This window comes from Prunus dulcis, chromosome 7 (genome assembly GCF_902201215.1).
Source record: "Prunus dulcis chromosome 7, ALMONDv2, whole genome shotgun sequence".
NCBI lineage: Eukaryota > Viridiplantae > Streptophyta > Magnoliopsida > Rosales > Rosaceae > Prunus > Prunus dulcis.
This window is the reverse complement of record NC_047656.1, coordinates 17162009-17179831: the sequence shown is the minus strand read 5'-3', so window position 1 is coordinate 17179831 and position 17823 is coordinate 17162009. Positions and strand designations below refer to the sequence as shown.

Sequence of the window (17823 nt, the reverse complement as noted above, 5' to 3'; positions counted from 1 at the left end):
TGGAGAAGAAATTGTATGAAGATTTAGTGTGGAAAGTAAATAAAATGGTTAGGTATTTATAGGGAAAAAATACATAATTTTTTGGTATTTTTTTAAAAAAATTTCAGAATTTTTTAGAATTTTTTTGTAATTTTTTAAGCAAAAAAAAGGAGGACCGTCGGATTTCTGGAAAAAAACCATCGGAGCGTCTCTGTCGCGACACGTGGCACTTGCCCGTTGGGTACGGTCAGGGCTGACGTCAGCGGGCGGAAATCAAATTTTTACTGGATTAGCGTGTGTAATTCCATGTGAAAAAAAAAAATTGAATTACCGTGCGCTGACGTCACCACCCTCAGGCTGAAGCCCAGGCGAAACTTGCCCGGGTTGGTGGGACCCACTGATTGCCCGGGCTCAATCTTGACCGCTGGAGGGTGTTGGTGTAAGAACCCAAAACAAAATATCAAAAAGAAAGAAAATATCTCAAAAGGTAAGGAAAATATCTTTTAGCGAAATGACCAAATTGCCCTCGCATATTTTAATGGGGGAAAATTTGACTTTTTAATCGGGAAAGAATTTGGGAATTTCGCCTACGCCATTGCGTAGAGCGCGGCGAAAGGAGTTCGTAGACACGGAGTAGACCCGAATCGGAGCCGTAACGAAGAAGTTATGGTCTAAAAATCGCGAGGGGCAAAATGGTAATTTGGTCAAAAAGTCAGATATTTATATCACTCTCTCTCCTCTCCCCCGTCAGCCCTCTCTCTCCTCCCGCAGCCAAACCGCCCGCGACCTCCACCCATTCAACTCGTCGCCACGGCCACCATACTTGGAACCGATCTCCGCCGTGGGTACCGTTGGAACCGTGACTCGACCGCCGTTCTTTTTCGACACACACCAGCCTCGGGGGAGCCGGAATCTGGCCGGAAAACCATGATTTCCGACGATGGTTCGTCCGAATGCCACCCGAACTTCCAGCTCAGATTTCTCCTCCGTTTCTCCACCAAATCGATCGAGTAAGGTATGGTTTTTGACCTATTTTTCGTGCTCTAGCTGATGGGTATATGGGCTTCGATCGATTTTAGCGTTAAGGGGTTCGATTTACGACTTGAAGTTTGGCCGAAACTTCGGCCGCTCGAAACTACCATTTCCGGTCACTTTTTGGTGGTGGTCCAAGAATAAAAGTGACTCCAAATGGGGTGTTTTACCTAGGGTAGGAGTTTGGAGTCTTGGTTCCGAGATTTTTCGGCCACCCGGTATCGCTTTGGACACCCAGAGCTGCCCGCGCGTGCTGGAGCGCGTGGGAGAGGGTACTGATATAATTATGTGCAGATTTGTGACCCTCGTGTCGTCACGAGCATGTGGAATTTCGCGGATCTCGATTCGGAGTCCGTTTGAGCCCCAAACGGATTTTCCATATCGCGCGATCCGTGAGTGCTGTGTCGTTAAATAGTCGGATCAAGCTGAATTTTGGATATGTCGGTCTACGTGATTTCAGGATCACGTAGGATTCGACGGATTGCGAATCGGAGTCCCGGATACTCCGAAATCGCGAACCCTGGGGCTAGGGTTTGAGTTTTAAGAGATAACGCGATTTTGGCCGATCCGACCGTCCGATTCGGACCAAATTCGCAGAATATGGTTCCCGCTGTATGAGAAACCTTCAGGGAAGCCCAGATTGGCCATCGGAGGCCTTGGACCCGCGGGGTCCCGGGTCGGCCGGTCGGATAGCTTATCGCTTCAGTAAGCGTCGGGTCTTCCAAATCTGGCCTAAGAGTCTAAAAAGCTAAGGTGGGCATAGGAGTAACCTGAAACGAGTGAACGTATTTCTAGGAGCCGGGGGCAGGGTGTTTAGTTGAAATTCTTTTTATTCAGCAGTTTATTAATTTAATCTTTATGGATAATCAGGCATCAGAGGTCCAGCCGATCAGCATGAGGAAGCTTCAAAGGGTCAAATTAGCTTGGACCATCTGTGAGTGGACCTTCTTTCATAAATCAGATTTCATGAATGACTTGATGTGCTTTTATATGAATTGATGTGCTTTTATATAAAATAGATTTTATAAATGATTTTATATAAATGAGTTTTATATTTGAGTTTATTTGAGTAAGTTTCTTCATTCAGTCTTTGAGTAAGTTTTAATACGATTTTGAATATGAGCAGTACAGTAATAATGCTATAAGTCGGTGCTGCTTATTTACCAGTTACAGAAACAGAGTTTGAGTTTTGAATCAGTTAAGACCGCAGCACGACTTGAGTTTTACAGTTATTATTCAGATATTTCTTTTTATAAGGACTTTATTTTAAAACCACCTCGTACCCGTTTTTCTTTATGGTGATTACCCAGAGTCGGACCGATGTCTACGGACATCCAGTCTGATTATAGTTCAGTCAGTGCACTTGACTTGCCTCACGAGTTTCGGGGACGCTCGGACCGTGAGTGCCAGGATTTGCGGCTCGGCAGACTTGGGGTCCCGAGACCTGCCAGGATTGCGGCTCGGCTGACTTTATGTCCCCGAGACCTGCCAGGATTGCGGATCAGGCTGACTACGGTCCCCTGCATCCTGCCAGAGCGACTCGAGTTGACTTGGTGTCATCGAGGAATCTGCCGGCGGGACAGGCTGATCATAGTCCCCTGATTTCGCCAGTTTGCGGCTCGGGTAAGTCTGTGTGACGCCCGAGACCTGCCAGGGAATTGACGGAAATGACAGGGGTACATACTGGTGGTATTTTCAAAGGATTCTGAGTTTCTTTATTAAATGTTGATTTTCAGCTATTATAAATCAGTTTTTCTGATTTTTCAGATATAGATCCCTTTATATTTGTTCAGTTATGAAAGATCTGAGTACAGAGTTTTTATACGCGTTGGATTTCAGTACTTTTATGAAAGCTTTGAATTCAGTGGTTTGTATGAAACTTTCAAGTTTGAATATGACTGATATAGAATGCCTTGAATTGACTATGCGTGATGTAGAAAGTAAGTATTCAGTTTTATTTAGTTAAATTTCTTTTTTTACAATGGGGGATATTATGTTTATGAGAATTGCTTTGAAGAACATTATTTTTGGTCCACTCACATTTTTCAAACTGTTTTTCGCCCCCAGGCCATAGAGGTACGCGGGATCCACCACCGGGCCAGTCATAGCTTCCGCACCACCAAGTAAGGTAGCGTTGTAGAAAATCCTTTAAACCCTGAGAACTTGAGAATATGCTCTGATATCCAGTTGAAAATTTGGTGTTTAGAATCGAATTGATTACTAGAAACATTCTGGCAGTTGGGTGAAAATATTTGAGATTGTTGACAGATGAAAAATTTTGGGATTGATCAAAATACAGAGGAGACTTTGCCGAATTTTCGGCAGAAGTCTAAGGAAATTTAAAGAGAAATTGAAGTAAGAAGGGTAAAAAGGTCATTTGTGCCTGACATTCGCCTGGTGTCAGACACGCACAGGACTTGACTCGAATTCCAAAGTGGAAATTGGGTCGGGTCCTGTCAGTTGGGGTTGCGAGGGTAGCCTTTTGCCCGGTTTTGTGTAGAGCGGTGGAAATGCTCTAAGAAAACCCCCAGTATAGCCGAGTGGCTATACGATTTTTAATAATAAAAATCATAGTAAAGCCGAACGGCTAGACTATTTATATAAAAAAAGGTCCCTCCTGGCGCCCATTTCGCCACGTTTCAAAAAATAGTATAGCCACCCCGCTATACTAATTTTTGAATAGAAACCGAAGTATAGCCACAAGGCTTTACTATTTTAATATAGCCACACGGCTTTTTATATAAAAAAAACCCCTCGAGTATATCCGCCCGGCTATACCGTTGATAAAAATAAATATATCTTAATGTAGCTACAATGAAACCATCTTAAAACTCCACATGTCATCAAACTTCAAATTTCAATAACTAATATAGCTACAATTTAAATATCAACAACTACAAAAGGTCTATCTAATTTCAAATTCAACGTTCATATATAGTGATTATCTAATTAGAGGACTACAGGTGTAAAATAAAATAAAAATATAAGTAGATAGTCTAGTTATTATCTAATTGGGGGACTACACGTGTAAATATATATATATATATATATAAGTGGGCAGTTCAGTCTGCTTTAAACCGATTTACAAAAGCTTAAACCAAACCAACTGATATACAGTATGGTTTGGTTTTAAACCATTTGACTTTTTCTTGGTCAAAATTAAACCAAACCTATCATTACAGTTCAATTCGGCCAATTTAATCGGTTCGGCCAAATTAATGCCCACCCCTACTAAGATGGGGTAAGGGGAGAAATAAATGTGAATATGAATTTTTTGTTGTTGTTATTTTAGTTCAAAAAATCAGCGCCTAGGCGCTAGACGGGATTTAGGCGGCCTAGCCAAGTTTTTTTTTTTTTTTTTTTTTTTGACTTGAAAGAAAACCACCACCACCACCAAGCCGCGACGACCCCTCACCCACCTGCCGCAACTCGCGGCCCTCTCTCTCTCTAAGTATCTATGCCTTTTTTTTTGTTTTTTTTGTTGTTGTTATATATCCTTTTATTTTGCATAATTTTGGTATAAATATATCATTTATAATACAAAATAATTAAAATAAAAAAAAATCTAGGACCGCCTAGCGATTTTTCAAACATTGTACAATCTGAATAATAAAATATGTTTTTCTTTCTTGATCGTTGGTTCTCACTTCGGTTTTTGAAGGGAGGGTTGGGGGTCTTGAAGATTTTAGGGAACCTGGATTCAACATATCACTCAAGACATATTTATGTTTGTTGTTATTTTTACTTAATATTATTCGCAAATAGGTTTATGGAGGCCGAAGCCCTAACATAGAAGGAGGCTGACTTTGCAAAGAAGTTAACTATCACAAGGACAACATACACATCATCACATACAACAAATCAACTAAACTTCTAGCTCTTCACTGAAGGGCAGGCTGCAGGGTAAGCTACCTGTTCCTGCCCTGCTACTATTTTAGAAGTGAAAAGTGATCTTGTGCTTCTGGGTCATCAACCATATAGCCAATAGTGAGCTTCTCCTCATCAACTGAGAAGAGCTCTTCTAGGTTGTATGGCCCTACAGAAGAAGAGGCCCCATTCCAGAGAGCCTTTGCAAGCTGCTCATGGATCCTCTCAGTGGGGTGAAAAGAATCCCACCATACATAATCATCAGCATTTTCACATAATTGGTAATCTTTAACTTCCTTTGTGCCTCCACAGGTGAAGATGCCCCCATAGGGTCCAGTCCCACAGCAAGCATTCACTCCATCCTTGTAACCTACACAGTAAATGTTAGATTAAAATGACCATTTTCCGTGAGTGGAGTGATTATTTTGCCAAAGTTAGGAAGGGGGAGGGGGATTTTCTCACACACAAACACACATACACACACTATCAACGTGTTACGATGTTTCGAACCTGAAACCATTAATTAAGATCCCCACCAAAGATCATTTTAGTAATTTAATCTATCTAACCCCTTTCTATATTGTGCTTTGCCTGGTCACTGGGGATCACTACTTTTCTTATATTTTATTGGTGCTATTGTAAGTTTGGGAAGAAAATAAAAATAACATAAAGCATAGTTACCATGTTTGTAGGGATTATCTATTCTGTCCTGGAGCCAATCATAAAAATTGGAGGTGCTGTACTTGAACTGTTTGAGCATATATTCAAGGCTTGTGAGCACAGTTTTTAAAGCATTGTTATGTGCTAGAGCAAGGGCAGAAGCTGCTTCAAAGCAACCCCCTCCACTGGCTTTGTGGTTCAGAGCTCTAAAGGCAGGCAAGCATCCAAGTGGACACAACCTTAGGAAAGCAAATTTTCTAGCCCCTTTGCCATACAACACCTGCAAAAAAGAAAAAGAAAAAGAAAAAAAGGGTCGACTCAAAAGTCAGCAGGCCTTGTTTTGAAGACCCTCTGCAATGAAAAGCAGGTTTGATAAGGCTTACTTGGATTGCCTGTGTCAAGTTTCCAATGACCATCCCCACATATTGTTCAGGGTTATATTGTTCTTGCATTTTTGGGTTGGCCAAATAACCACCCATGTAATCATTGCTCCCAATACTAATGAAATAAACTGCTTCTGATATCACTTCCTTTGCTTTCACTTCTCCAAACTTTTCTGTTAGTGATTTCTGCACCTCTTCAAAGTTTTTCAATTGTGTCTGAAGATCAATCACCTAAAATTGAACAATTCGATTCAAATTATTATGTACACAAAATAAGATCTCCAGTGATTCATAGCCATATAAAGACTAAAATTTGCCATACCAATCCTTGATTGGTTTCAGAAAGGACGCCAGCCCCAGCAGATGCAAAGTTGACACCATTTGTGTAATCAGCAGAAGGTTGTAAAAATGGAGGGATCAGTGGCAGCTTTGCATAGTCCGCTGCATCATTAGCATACAAAACATTATACCACATCTTCTATACTTCTTTTTTTTTATTATGCAAATATATTTATATAAATACTTACCTATGTAATCTACGATGATACGACCATCAGAAAAGCGTCCCGTGGGGTGTTGGAAGAAGCCGTTCTGCCCGTACGGCTTGTAATGTGCTTGGTTCTCAGGAATGGTTTTGATGTAATTGTTGTTTCCAGGATCTACAGTTGAGTCACCAAAAGTGAATAAGGCAACAGTCCTGCTGCTCAATGTGTGATCACTAGCACATGATCCAAACACAATTGACAACAGCAGAGTGCTCACACAGATGAGGATTGAGTGATCCAAGGGAGAATTCTGCAGGTTTGCCATTTGACAAGCTGAATATTACTGACTTCTGTCCTCTAGGTACCTAGAAATCCTTATGTGTAAGAATAAATAGAGTTTTAGATACTCTTGGCTAGTAAAGGCCAAGCTTTCAAGAGTTTTTAATAATCAAAAGCTCCCTTGTAATTATCAGCCTAAATTTGTCTATTAGTTTAGCACCAATAATTCACAAATGACTGAACATCATTCTGTATAATACCATATATTAGTCTTTTAGTAAGGGTTAAGAGGAGGACCATGATCAATTGCATAGGTTGTCGAGCAACATCGAAATTCAAGAGCACGGATAATGTTAGAATGATCACATTTTTTTACAATTATAACTAATCGTATAATGTGACAGTTGATATGTTAATTAATAATTTAAGCATATATATAATAATTAACAACGAATGAAATAAGTACATGTCAACTGTTTAGAATTTTTATTATTTCCATACCCAAATCCTTTCAATTTGGGGTGCACAAGCATGTTTAAGGATCCGAACGAATTAAGTTCTCTTCCTTGTTGATCAAGGACAAGCTTGCAAGAGAAGTGCATAGTCCAATGAGGTTTGACCAAAAGGAAAAAAATGACCACCGAAGGATGCGGTCCAAAGGAGCTAGTGAGGTGACCCGAAACGATGTCGCTTTTGATTGAGTTGTCAAACTTAATTTTCACGAATTAGAAAAAGAAGAAAGAGAAAGAAAGAAGCCAAAATTGAAGAACGGTGCGTTTCAACTTTCAAGCATGCGTATATACGGAAGGCTATATCCGTAATTTAGCGATCAACGAAATCCTCCTGCCTGCATCTTGTTCCAGCGACCTCGTTTCGCCAATTCGCCACTGCTGCAAACCCTAACTGTTGCCATTTGAAGAAGCTCCCTCAACCCTGATTTTAATTCAGTTGTATCAATGACGTCGTCAAAGAAACATCACAAGGAGAAAGTTATTCGCCGCAAGTGAGTTAAAGTTCAATTTGTTTCGTTCACTGTACAACACACAGCTTCCAATTCAACGTTTAACATGCAACGTAGTCGATATGGGCATCAGCACCATGTTATTTTTTTTTTCCAAAGCTTAAATTTTTATTATTATTATCTTAATTTTGTACCCTTTTTTTATGTGGGTAATGAACCTGTTTTGCTAAAATCTGGGATTAAATTAGCTTTTCAGACATTGAAAAATGAATTTTTGAATGTAGATTATGTGTTTGATGTTATGTTTATGTGGTGCTGCATGCAGAGAGGAGAAAGCAGAACAGCCGGAGTTGCCAAAATACAGAGACAGAGCAAAGGAGCGAAGAGAAGATCAAAATCCTGATTATGAGCAGACTGAATTGGGTTCTTTTCACGCCGTTGCGCCTCCTGGAAATGTTGATCTCCGGTTATTATCTAAACTTTCATGTTCAACTTGACTATGGCTCTGCTGTTTATTAGCATAATCATATTTGCAATGGTATTTGTAGGGCAGCTGAAGCACAGAAGTTATCCATTGAGAAGAGCAAGTATCTTGGAGGTACGTGTTACTCATTAAAATAGAAAAAATTAATCTCCCAATGTGTTATTCAAACAAATTGCGATAGAAATAACCTTGCATTTGTTGCTTTGTGTAAGAATTCATGAAAACAGATAGTCAATAGTTTTTTTGGCTAGCCATTTTGTGTAAATGCGGAAAGGCATTGTTCTTATCTGTATGCTGAACTGGATTAATTCTGTTCAGGTGATGTGGAACACACGCATTTGGTCAAAGGATTGGATTACGCTTTACTTAACAAAATAAGAAGCGAGATTGACAAAAAGCCAGATGCTGAAGATGAGGCTGATGCAAAGTCTAGGTAATTGTATACGGTTACTTGTCCTAATTGTCAGGCTATGCCATATATTCCCATTTATATTTACTATTACAGTAATTAAATTTGGCAAACATGATGTAGAAGGATTAGAGTCTGTGTTGATACCGGCCATTTCAAGTGTTAATATGAGTTATTATTCTAGAGATGTATGGCAAATGTCAATAAACTTCTTTAGCCTTGTCATAGTGTGTGTGCTAACATGTGTTTTCTGTTCTCTGACAGGGCATCTAAGGAAGACCAAAAATTGTCATTTCGAACTGCAACTGCAAAGGTGTGTTACTTTGGGTGATATGATGAGGCAGTTTTGTTCTTAAATCTTTAACTGTTTGCATTGATGTCTCATTTCTGTGTTTCAGTCGGTGTACCAATGCATAGTCAAGCCACAAGCTGTTATAAAAACCAATGAGATGTTCCTTCCTGGTAGGATGTCATTTATTTTCAACATGGTAAGAGTCTTGGTTGCTCTTTTTATTTTAAGCCTGCGTATTTTAGGGCAGAGTAGTCTTTTTGGGATAATTTTGGGCTCATGTTTTAAGCTTGCGTGAACCATGATAAACCTTGGGTGGCTTGTTCGGGATCACTTTGTGTTTGGTTGCCACCTGAAGCATGCATGGTAGATCAACTATGAGTAGAAGTGCTCTGTACACACTTCTTAGAGAGTACTGAGCTTACTTTTGGATACTCAATGAATTTGATCTCTCATTTTCCTAACTTCTGTATCATTTTCTCTTATTCCACATATCAGGAGGGTGGATACACTCATGATATCCCAACCACCTTGCATAGGAGCAAAGCCGACTGTCTGCAACCAGAGGTTAAAATTCTCTTGATCCTTGGTGCGCTTGTCCTTTTAGTGTTGGACTGTTATGCTGATTTTGGCTTCTCCTTATTGTGCAGGAAATGGTAACTGTCAGTGTTGATGGTTCTGTACTTGATCGAATTGCTAAAATTATGTCATATCTTCGTCTTGGATCTTCTGGAAAGGTTCTCAAGAAGAAAAAGAAGGAGAAAGATGCAAAAGGTAATTTCCCTATCCTGCTTTTGGTCAAAAGTAACTGGAAATCATCAGTTCTATATGCAACATTAGGTTCTTGATACAATTGTCTGTAATATACTGTGAGTAATTCTCTTTCCAAGTCAAAGCAAAGCGATATATAAAGCATGTATTTGAAAACATTGTTTACGATAAAAATTGTACCGATGTTATGCCTAAATGTGGTCAACTGAATTTTTTTAGAGATAAACTAAACCAAACTAAACTAATTTGTATCAGAATTCCTTGTTGTGTGTTTGGTATAACTTGCCTAATATTCTCTGTGATGCTGGCATTTTGGTGTATACTGTGAGGGTTGAAGAGATAATATTTCATAATCCATTTTGAGAGTTCTCATCAATTGTTTTCATCCTTCATCCTATCTACCTTTTATCGTTGTTTATTTGTTGGTTATTTAATCAAGTTCTTTTCTTGGTCCTTGTTTTAGTTATAGGAAAGATTTCAATTATTGGTAATGAATTTGTTGAAGAGGATAAGCCCTCGAAGCCTGATGCTGGGACTTCGAAGAATGAAACTAAAAGAGAGATTTTGCCTCCACCTCCACCTCCACCTCCACCTCCAGGTCCTCCCCCCAGGAAAAATCATATAGATTCAAAAGCACAACAAGGCCCAACTATGGCTAGAGCAGATGAGGATGACATTTTTGTTGGGGATGGTGTTGACTATGCTATTCCTGGTAAGGATTTGAGTCAAAGCCCTCTCTCTGAAGACATGGAAGAGTCTCCCCGGAACAAGGAAAAAGTTTCTTATTTTGATGAACCTGTTTATGGTCCCGTCCAACCCTATGGGGCGCCTCAGGAATGGCAAGAAACAGTATGTTGATCCTCTTCTTTCTTCATTTTGAAGATTGTTGTACAAACTGTGTTTCTAAACAGAAACTTGACTTGCATTTTTTCATAGATGAGTAATTCTCTGTTCATTGTTTGGATTTAGAATGGATACGATGCAACACAAACACAAATGGCTGGGGCCTACCATGGTGAGTGGCCGGCGGAGTACCAATATGCTGAGCAAATGGCTTATCCTGAACAGTACCTCCAGCCAAATATGGAGGGTTATGATGTTGAAGCAGGCCTAAACATACAGGATCCACGCTTTATGACTCAAGAAGAGAAGGATCGGGGTTTAGGATCTGTGTTCAAGCGTGATGACCAAAGACTTCAACAATTGAGGGAGAAAGATGCCCGAGAAAAGGATCCCAACTTCATCTCAGAGAGTTATTCTGAATGTTACCCTGGCTATCAAGAGTATAATCGGGAGATCGTTGACAGCGACGATGAAGATGACTTGTCAAAAATGGATATGGGTGGACGAGTAAGTTTCTGATTAAACCAATAATCTTGTTCATACTGCCTAGGAAGTGTGCTTCATTCTGTAGCTTAGTTTTGTATGACATCCAACATATTGGAGAAAATACTTTAGTGGGAATTCTTTGTTTGCTTCTATGAATGATCATCTAACAGTTATGGGCGCAACATTATAGTTATTGCTACAAATTACAATCAGTGCTTATGTATTTGTTAAAATATTTCTGAACAGGCTAAGGGTCGTCTTCACCGATGGGACTTTGAGACAGAAGAAGAATGGGCAACATACAATGAGCAGAAGGAAGCTATGCCGAAGGCAGCATTCCAGTTTGGCGTGAAGATGCAAGATGGTCGAAAGACACGAAAGCAAAACAAGGACCAGAAGATCACTAATGATCTGCACAAGATCAACAAGATACTTGCCAGAAAGAAGATGGATAAGGACATCGATGGAGAGGGCGGCGGCGGCCATTACGACGATGATGTACAGCCTGGCAAGAAGCTTCGTGTTTGAATTGAAGCTAGTTAGTTAGGTTGACAAATTGTAATATTTATTGGGAAAATTTTGATGTACCTTAAACTGCTTTGAAGTGAATGGGAAATATGAGAAACCATTTCCTTTTCCTTGTTTGGATGTTTGATAAAAACTAATGTAAAAATTATAAATATCATCGAAAATTTAGCAGTTGCATTACAACAGAAGTACATTCTCAACAAGTAGCAAGAAGCAAGCTAACTAAAACGACATTTAACACGCGATGTATTGTCGTAAAACGACATGTCGTTTTTTATGGTTTTTTATTTTTATTTTTAAAAACGTGTGAGGAGGAGGGACGGAGTGTTGGTATATGATCCACACCGAAAGTCTTTTCGTATATCTCAAGAACCCGGCTGTCGTGTATCTTCGTCTTCTTCTTCTTCTTGCTCTTCGTGCACAACTGAATGTTTTTCGGTTATCGTAAAACCCTAAAATACAGTGAGAGAAAATCTCAAGGCAAACCAATTCTTTTCTCAATTTTATTCAATTAACAGCTCGATTTGATAAACAGGTATGTTTTCCATTGCTCTGTTTTCTTATTTATCTGTTAGTTATTTCATTCTGAATTAAATAACCCTAGAACAAACAGGAAGCAAATTCCAATTCCTCATATATGTTTTCGAGAAAAGATAAATACTTAACGAATTATTTTCATTGTTCAGCTGCATATAAGGTTCTTGTTAGTTTTCCTTAATTCGGTTCTGAATATTCACCTTGCTTTTGCTTTGTAAATTGCACAGTTGATTCTTTCCTGCGCTTTCTTTGGGTTTGAGTTTTGTAACGTATGCTGATTTCGAATACCAACCAAATCTTGAAACTTGTGTAGTGCTTGGAAAAATCGCATGGCGAGCTTTGAGGGGAGAGTTTCGTATTCGTCCCTTCCTAAGATAGACAAACGCCAAACCCAATTCCAATATGATGATGAATTCATCGGCTCCGAATGGACCGAGCCAGAAGACGGTGCTAAAGTTAGTTACCCCCCAGTAGCCTCCAAGCCCTTGAAACAAGATTATGCATTCCAGTTTCCCCTTGAATCCGAAGATTTTATTGATGGCAGCGGATATGATTCTAGCGAGGAGGCTTGTGATTCAGCTCAGACTAATATGCATCCCGAGGTCAACTTGAAGAATGTGCTGAGTGGGATGGTTGCCATTCTTACTGGTCGGAACAAAGCTCCGGGTCCTCCATCAGACCAGCAACTACCCAATTCGAATGTTTCATTTCTGGGCCCAGAAAAGAATGGTGAAACCTACTTGCATTCCTCGGTCTACACACCCAGTGCTCCACCCCTTCTTGAACCAACTGCGTTTGATTATAATGCGTACAAAGATGTTTTGGAGGCTGAGCCCCCTGAGTGGCTTCCTGATAGTTCGACTACAGTTTGCATGCAGTGCACTTGTCCTTTCACTGCCCTTACTCGTGGGAGACATCATTGTCGATTCTGTGGTGGTGTTTTCTGCCGAACATGTAGTAAAGGAAGGTGCTTGTTGCCTGTCAAGTTTAGGGAGAGGAATCCACAAAGGGTCTGTGATGCCTGCTATGATAGGCTAGACCCTTTGCAGGGTATTCTTATCAACAACATTAGCAATGCTTCACAAGCAGCAAAGCATGATGTCATGGATTGGACATGCACAAGAGGATGGTTAAATCTTCCTGTTGGTTTTTCCATGGAACATGAAATATACAAAGCATCCAACACATTGAGAAGTTATTCCCAGGTGCAATTCTGAATTTCATTGAAGTTTCCTTAAGTTACTTGTCTTCCCACCATTCTGGATTAATAGTTTCCTGCTTTATCGTTTCATAGAGTGCATTGCAAATACTGATTGAATATTTCTTTCGTTTCATGTACTCGGAAACTAGCTTAAAATGGCTTTTAAAGAGTTGTAAAATCAATATATAACTGGTTAAATCATCCCATTTATTAAGCTGTTTTATGACATCTTGTGTAATGAATGTTTCTTGGGATTGGACAGGTTGCTAGGTTGAATCCTGAGAGGTCCATACCCTTAGCTGTTCTCAGAGGAGCCAAAGGCCTGGCAATCTTAACAGTTGCTAAAGCTGGTGTGCTTCTTTCTTACAAACTTGGTACTGGTTTGGTAATTGCTCGAAGGTCAGATGGATCATGGTCTGCTCCATCATCCATATTTTCTGTTGGCTTAGGATGGGGTGCACAGGTATGCAATCTTTTCATTGTTAAAATGTTATATATATTTTTTCTTTTATTGCCTTGCTATTAATTATTTGAATATGCTTCAGTTTGAAGAAAGGACAGAGTAGTAAGATAAGAACCCATATGCATTAATTGTAGAATTAAAAGTAAGAAAACAATTCACATGCATTTGCCTATATCAATTTCTTTTTAACTGAAGTCATAAAATTGGTTCATTTAGTCTCTCCCTGTTCATTAAGTTGGGAAGTTCTTAATATTGGCCAGAATTTTGTACTTAGTTCTATCCAAGGTGGTAATCTTTTTATTGCCATTGTTTTTTTTTTGTTTTTTTTTTTTTTCCAGGTTGGGGGTGAGCTTATGGACTTCATAATTGTACTTCATGACTTAAAAGCTGTGAAAACGTTTTGTAGTCGCATGCATTTTTCTCTTGGTGCTGGCTGTAGTGTTGCAGCAGGACCTATTGGTAGAGTGCTGGAAGCAGATATGCGTGCTGGAGACAGAGGTTCTGGAATGTGCTATACATACAGTTGTAGCAAAGGTGCGATAACATCTTTAGACTCAAAATGCTTGTATTAGCGTATCAGCATTTTTTACATATCGGAACTCGGCATGTGGGACATGATGGGGCATGAATATAAACTTGCCACACTTTGCAATAGAGCATCCAATTTTGTCACAACGCTATCTGTCCCCATGCTCTATCTTTTTGTCAAATTCCCGAGTTTGTCAGCCATTATTCTTCCATGACTCCGCCCTTAACTCTTTTTGAATCCATGGTAGAACTGTTTAATGCATTTTGAGGTTCTGTTAATTGCGGTGTGTGGAAAGCATGGGAAAAGAGCTGACTCCTGATGTAGCGATGTTCCAATATTTGACAGGTGCATTTGTAGGAGTATCATTGGAAGGGAACATTGTGGCCACAAGGATGGATACCAATCTACAATTTTATGGTGACCCTTACCTGACGACTTCGGATATACTACTCGGAACAGTGGACAGACCAAAGGCTGCTGAGCCCCTGTATACGGCGCTTGAAAACCTCTACTCCAGTCTACAGTGCTAGATCTTGTTGGATCTCTTATGACAACTTGCTGAAGCTTTCTGTTCAGAATTATTTTCTTAATTCCTCACCTTTGGTTTGTAATTGTACATTAAAAGGTTAATAGGTGTTGGCTTATATTTTTATCTGCATAAAAGAGAACGAAGATGGCCACACTTGGAACTGCACTTGTATATAAGAAACCAATATAATTTTAAGACTTATTTATTGATATGACCCCTGTGCACTGACTCAATTTCCCCTCTTATACTTGCATTTCGTATCTCACCTTATCACTTTTTGTCAATTTCTTTAGTAATAATACTGTTAAGTTGTTGATGTGGTATGGGCATTTTAGTAATTTATCTAATAAAAATTTATAATCCAAATTAAATACAACACACATTAGAAAGTTTAAATATTTTATAAACATAAAAATAAAAAATGAAAAAACTTACAAAATTAAAAGGTCTCCTCCCTCCCCACCCCGCCATGTGAAATTATGTTTACGGAATTTTCAGTTCTGGACTGGAGATCAAAATTCCAGTTCTGGCTTGGTGATCAAAATATTACGTTGTTTAGGGGTGGGCACTCAAACCGGCGAACCGGAAATTCGAGCCGAACCGCACCGAACTAAATCGGAAAAAAACCGAGTTGATCAAAAAGTCAACAACCGGTCAAAAACTGAACCGGACCGGTTTTGGATCCGGTTTCATGTCTTCAAAAATCGAACTGGGCAGAACCGAACCTGTCAAATTAAAAAAATATATAATTTCAATATATATTTATATTTAATGCTATATTTTTAATTTCACTAAAAAAATAATATTTATCCAAGTTCAATGTCAAAATATCTCTCTTTTCTAAGTTTAATATTTATTTTTATATGAAATTGAATAATTTGTTAATTTTCAGGTAAAAAAAAATATTTTCAGTTGAGAATTGTATTAAAAAACAATTTAAAATAATAATTTTTATAATCCGGTTCAAAACCGAATCGAAATCGAAATCGGTTCAAACCGACCTGACAGTTTTTGAAATTTTTTTATTAAAATCGAACCGAACCAAACCTGATAAATAGTACCGGATCGGTTCTAATTTGCGGCAAAAACCGGTTCAAACCGAACCGTGCCCACCCCTAACGTTGTTGGTAGTAGGCTCGGTCTCACGCATGCACTTAATCACCATTAGACTTTTCACATGTTATAATACGAATGAATTTAATAACGCCACCACTACTTAGCGTGTCATTGAGCCCACAAGGGTCCTTTTCGATATTTCACAATATTGTACAAGTCCGATGTTTATCAGTGGCATAATTGGTTGCCCAAAAGAAACTTAATAGGAAATATATATTTTGATTTGGAGTTTCTCCATAAAGGTTAACTTTGCTTACCATGCGTATTGACGAAGTCAGTCCTATTTCTGTTTATTTAAAAAAAAAAGGAAGTGTTATTTCTTACCAAGAAAGAACTCTCAACTTCATGTCTATTAAGATAAGATGAAGTTCATCTTCCAACCCTATAGATATAATCAGTCTTAAAACCTCACTATAACTCTAAGGTCTCCACTTCTCAAACGCCTCTTTTTATTCTTGTTTTTCTTCTTCTTTTCCCAGTGTGACTATTTTTGCATCCTCTTTGATTATGAGTGCTGCTAAACGAACCTTAAAATTAACTGAGTACATCCTATGATCTAAGTACACCCTAATATTTAAATCAAAATGTAAAATTAACTAAGTATACCCTATTTAACTACCAAAAATACCCATGGTACACCCTAATACACTCTAGCTCGGCCAAAAAAAAAAAAAAAAAAACCAACAACATTCATCGATCTCCCTATGATCCCCTTTTCTCCATACTTTGATTCTCAAATATTTTAACTGTAAAATCTGGACAATATTGTTCTTTTTGATATATCCTAAATCTAACTAATGATACAAAAACGTTCAACATAATTCTTTGATTTCATTCCTCTTGATGCTAAAACGTTCAAATTATGATTTTGCCTGCAAAAACTTCAAAGTCTTCTTTAGTTCTTTAATGTTTGAGTCTTTAACTCCAAATGGTAGAGCAAATAAACAAAGACTCAAAGAAATTATTAATTAGGATTGCAAACAAGGACTTCACTGTACAGATCAATCAGCCTTGTATTTATATATGCCTTCAATTTTCTTCGGAGAATGCTAGCCATTGATTGATGTGTGTCTCACAGCGAGTCCATCCGTCAATGGCTAACACAAACAAGCACTGCATTGTATTGAATCAGCCCCTGCATATTTCTTTTAATTCCTTCAAGTAAATTTATTCTTGGCAAAACGAAAATTTCAGCAACTGTATTGCTGAAATACACTTTGCTTTGCAAACATAAGAGCAGTTTTTAATATGTCTTCATGTCAAATTGCATTTTCAAGATCTCATGTTCAGAGACTGTACATTCATCATGAAAATTTGTAGAGAGCTAAGAAGAAACAACTACATTGTGTGGTTTATTATAGCAATTAGTCAAGTCTTTGCAGTTCTTTTTTTTTTTCTCTTTTTTTTTTTTTTTTGAAACTACTGCTCGGTATTGGCCAAAAGAAAACTGCTCTTTATTCTTCCAGTTTGGTATTTTGTATGTTTTATAATGAGCAGAAGAGTGATTGAAAGAAGAAGAGGTTCTACTGAGCTTGGTTTTGAGAGATAAAAGAGTTCAGTTGTCGAAATACTAAGATGGAGAAGAAGAGAAGTGTAGGGAAAAATATGCAGTGTCATGTTTTAGATGGTTTTTAAAGAGTGCTGCTAAACGAATCCTAAAATTAACTGAGTACACCCTAAAAATATGTGGTGTTATGTTTCACAATTGAATATATCATTTTTAGTCATTTTATATTAGGATAAATTAATAATTCAATAAATACTTTGATAGTAGGGTGTACTTAGTTAATTTTATGGTTCGTTTAGCAGCACTCTTAATTATTGGTGAAAGTTTTCCCACATAGATCAGTCTTTCGTGTTCTGTTGTTTCATGAGAGTGTGAAAAGTTTAGAACCACTAAAGACACGGAGAGAGAGAGAGAGAGAGAGAGAGAGAGAGAGAGAGAGAGAGAGAAGAAGAAGAAGAAGAAGAAGAAGAAGAAGAAGAAGAAGA

General features: G+C 38.5%; 3 protein-coding genes across 5 annotated transcripts; 2 read left to right on the top strand and 1 right to left on the bottom strand.

Moving 5' to 3' along the window:
• Positions 1 to 4940: 4940 nt before the first annotated feature.
• Positions 4941 to 6731, bottom strand: LOC117635877 (GDSL esterase/lipase 5-like). Its single transcript, XM_034370255.1, has 5 exons — positions 6449 to 6731; positions 6244 to 6362; positions 5922 to 6152; positions 5560 to 5818; positions 4941 to 5248 (listed from the first exon to the last, which is right to left on the bottom strand). The coding sequence occupies exons 1-5, from the start codon at positions 6729 to 6731 to the stop codon at positions 4941 to 4943; spliced, it is 1200 nt and encodes a 399-aa protein (XP_034226146.1).
• A 523-nt stretch (positions 6732 to 7254) lies between these two features.
• Positions 7255 to 11567, top strand: LOC117635700 (suppressor of mec-8 and unc-52 protein homolog 2). Of its 2 annotated transcripts, none has more exons than XM_034370053.1 (11): positions 7255 to 7688; positions 7972 to 8112; positions 8200 to 8244; positions 8449 to 8563; positions 8804 to 8852; positions 8938 to 9027; positions 9327 to 9395; positions 9479 to 9602; positions 10063 to 10448; positions 10569 to 10949; positions 11175 to 11567. In XM_034370053.1, the coding sequence occupies exons 2-11, from the start codon at positions 8052 to 8054 to the stop codon at positions 11454 to 11456; spliced, it is 1602 nt and encodes a 533-aa protein (XP_034225944.1). In that variant the 5' UTR covers positions 7255 to 7688; positions 7972 to 8051; the 3' UTR covers positions 11457 to 11567. The 2 variants fall into 2 exon arrangements, with proteins under 2 accessions (XP_034225944.1, XP_034225942.1); XM_034370051.1 differs by having other exon boundaries at positions 8195 to 8244.
• Positions 11568 to 11777: 210 nt separating this feature from the next.
• On the top strand, positions 11778 to 14926 carry LOC117635987. Of its 2 annotated transcripts, none has more exons than XM_034370396.1 (5): positions 11778 to 11991; positions 12307 to 13198; positions 13457 to 13657; positions 13996 to 14191; positions 14532 to 14926. In XM_034370396.1, exons 2-5 carry the CDS (start codon positions 12323 to 12325, stop codon positions 14714 to 14716), a joined length of 1458 nt encoding a protein of 485 aa, XP_034226287.1. In that variant the 5' UTR covers positions 11778 to 11991; positions 12307 to 12322; the 3' UTR covers positions 14717 to 14926. The 2 variants fall into 2 exon arrangements, with proteins under 2 accessions (XP_034226287.1, XP_034226288.1); XM_034370397.1 differs by having other exon boundaries at positions 11795 to 11991; positions 12221 to 13198.
• The last annotated feature ends 2897 nt before the right edge of the window (positions 14927 to 17823 follow it).

What these genes read in the sequence shown, in the direction of transcription:
- LOC117635877 (XM_034370255.1), bottom strand. Translation starts at nt 6,731, where the DNA reads ATGGCAAACCTGCAGAATTCTCCCTTGGATCACTCAATCCTCATCTGT. An exon ending in CTGAAACCAATCAAGGATTG is followed by an intron (nt 6,153 to 6,243) that starts GTATGGCAAATT and finishes GTTCAATTTTAG; the next exon opens with GTGATTGATCTTCAGACACA. An exon ending in AGATAATCCCTACAAACATG is followed by an intron (nt 5,249 to 5,559) that starts GTAACTATGCTT and finishes TTTACTGTGTAG; the next exon opens with GTTACAAGGATGGAGTGAAT.
- LOC117635700 (XM_034370051.1), top strand. Translation starts at nt 7,642, where the DNA reads ATGACGTCGTCAAAGAAACATCACAAGGAGAAAGTTATTCGCCGCAA. An exon ending in GAAGAGCAAGTATCTTGGAG is followed by an intron (nt 8,245 to 8,448) that starts GTACGTGTTACT and finishes AATTCTGTTCAG; the next exon opens with GTGATGTGGAACACACGCAT. An exon ending in GAAGGAGAAAGATGCAAAAG is followed by an intron (nt 9,603 to 10,062) that starts GTAATTTCCCTA and finishes TCCTTGTTTTAG; the next exon opens with TTATAGGAAAGATTTCAATT.
- LOC117635987 (XM_034370396.1), top strand. Translation starts at nt 12,323, where the DNA reads ATGGCGAGCTTTGAGGGGAGAGTTTCGTATTCGTCCCTTCCTAAGATA. An exon ending in CATTGAGAAGTTATTCCCAG is followed by an intron (nt 13,199 to 13,456) that starts GTGCAATTCTGA and finishes GGGATTGGACAG; the next exon opens with GTTGCTAGGTTGAATCCTGA. An exon ending in GCTTAGGATGGGGTGCACAG is followed by an intron (nt 13,658 to 13,995) that starts GTATGCAATCTT and finishes TTTTTTTTCCAG; the next exon opens with GTTGGGGGTGAGCTTATGGA.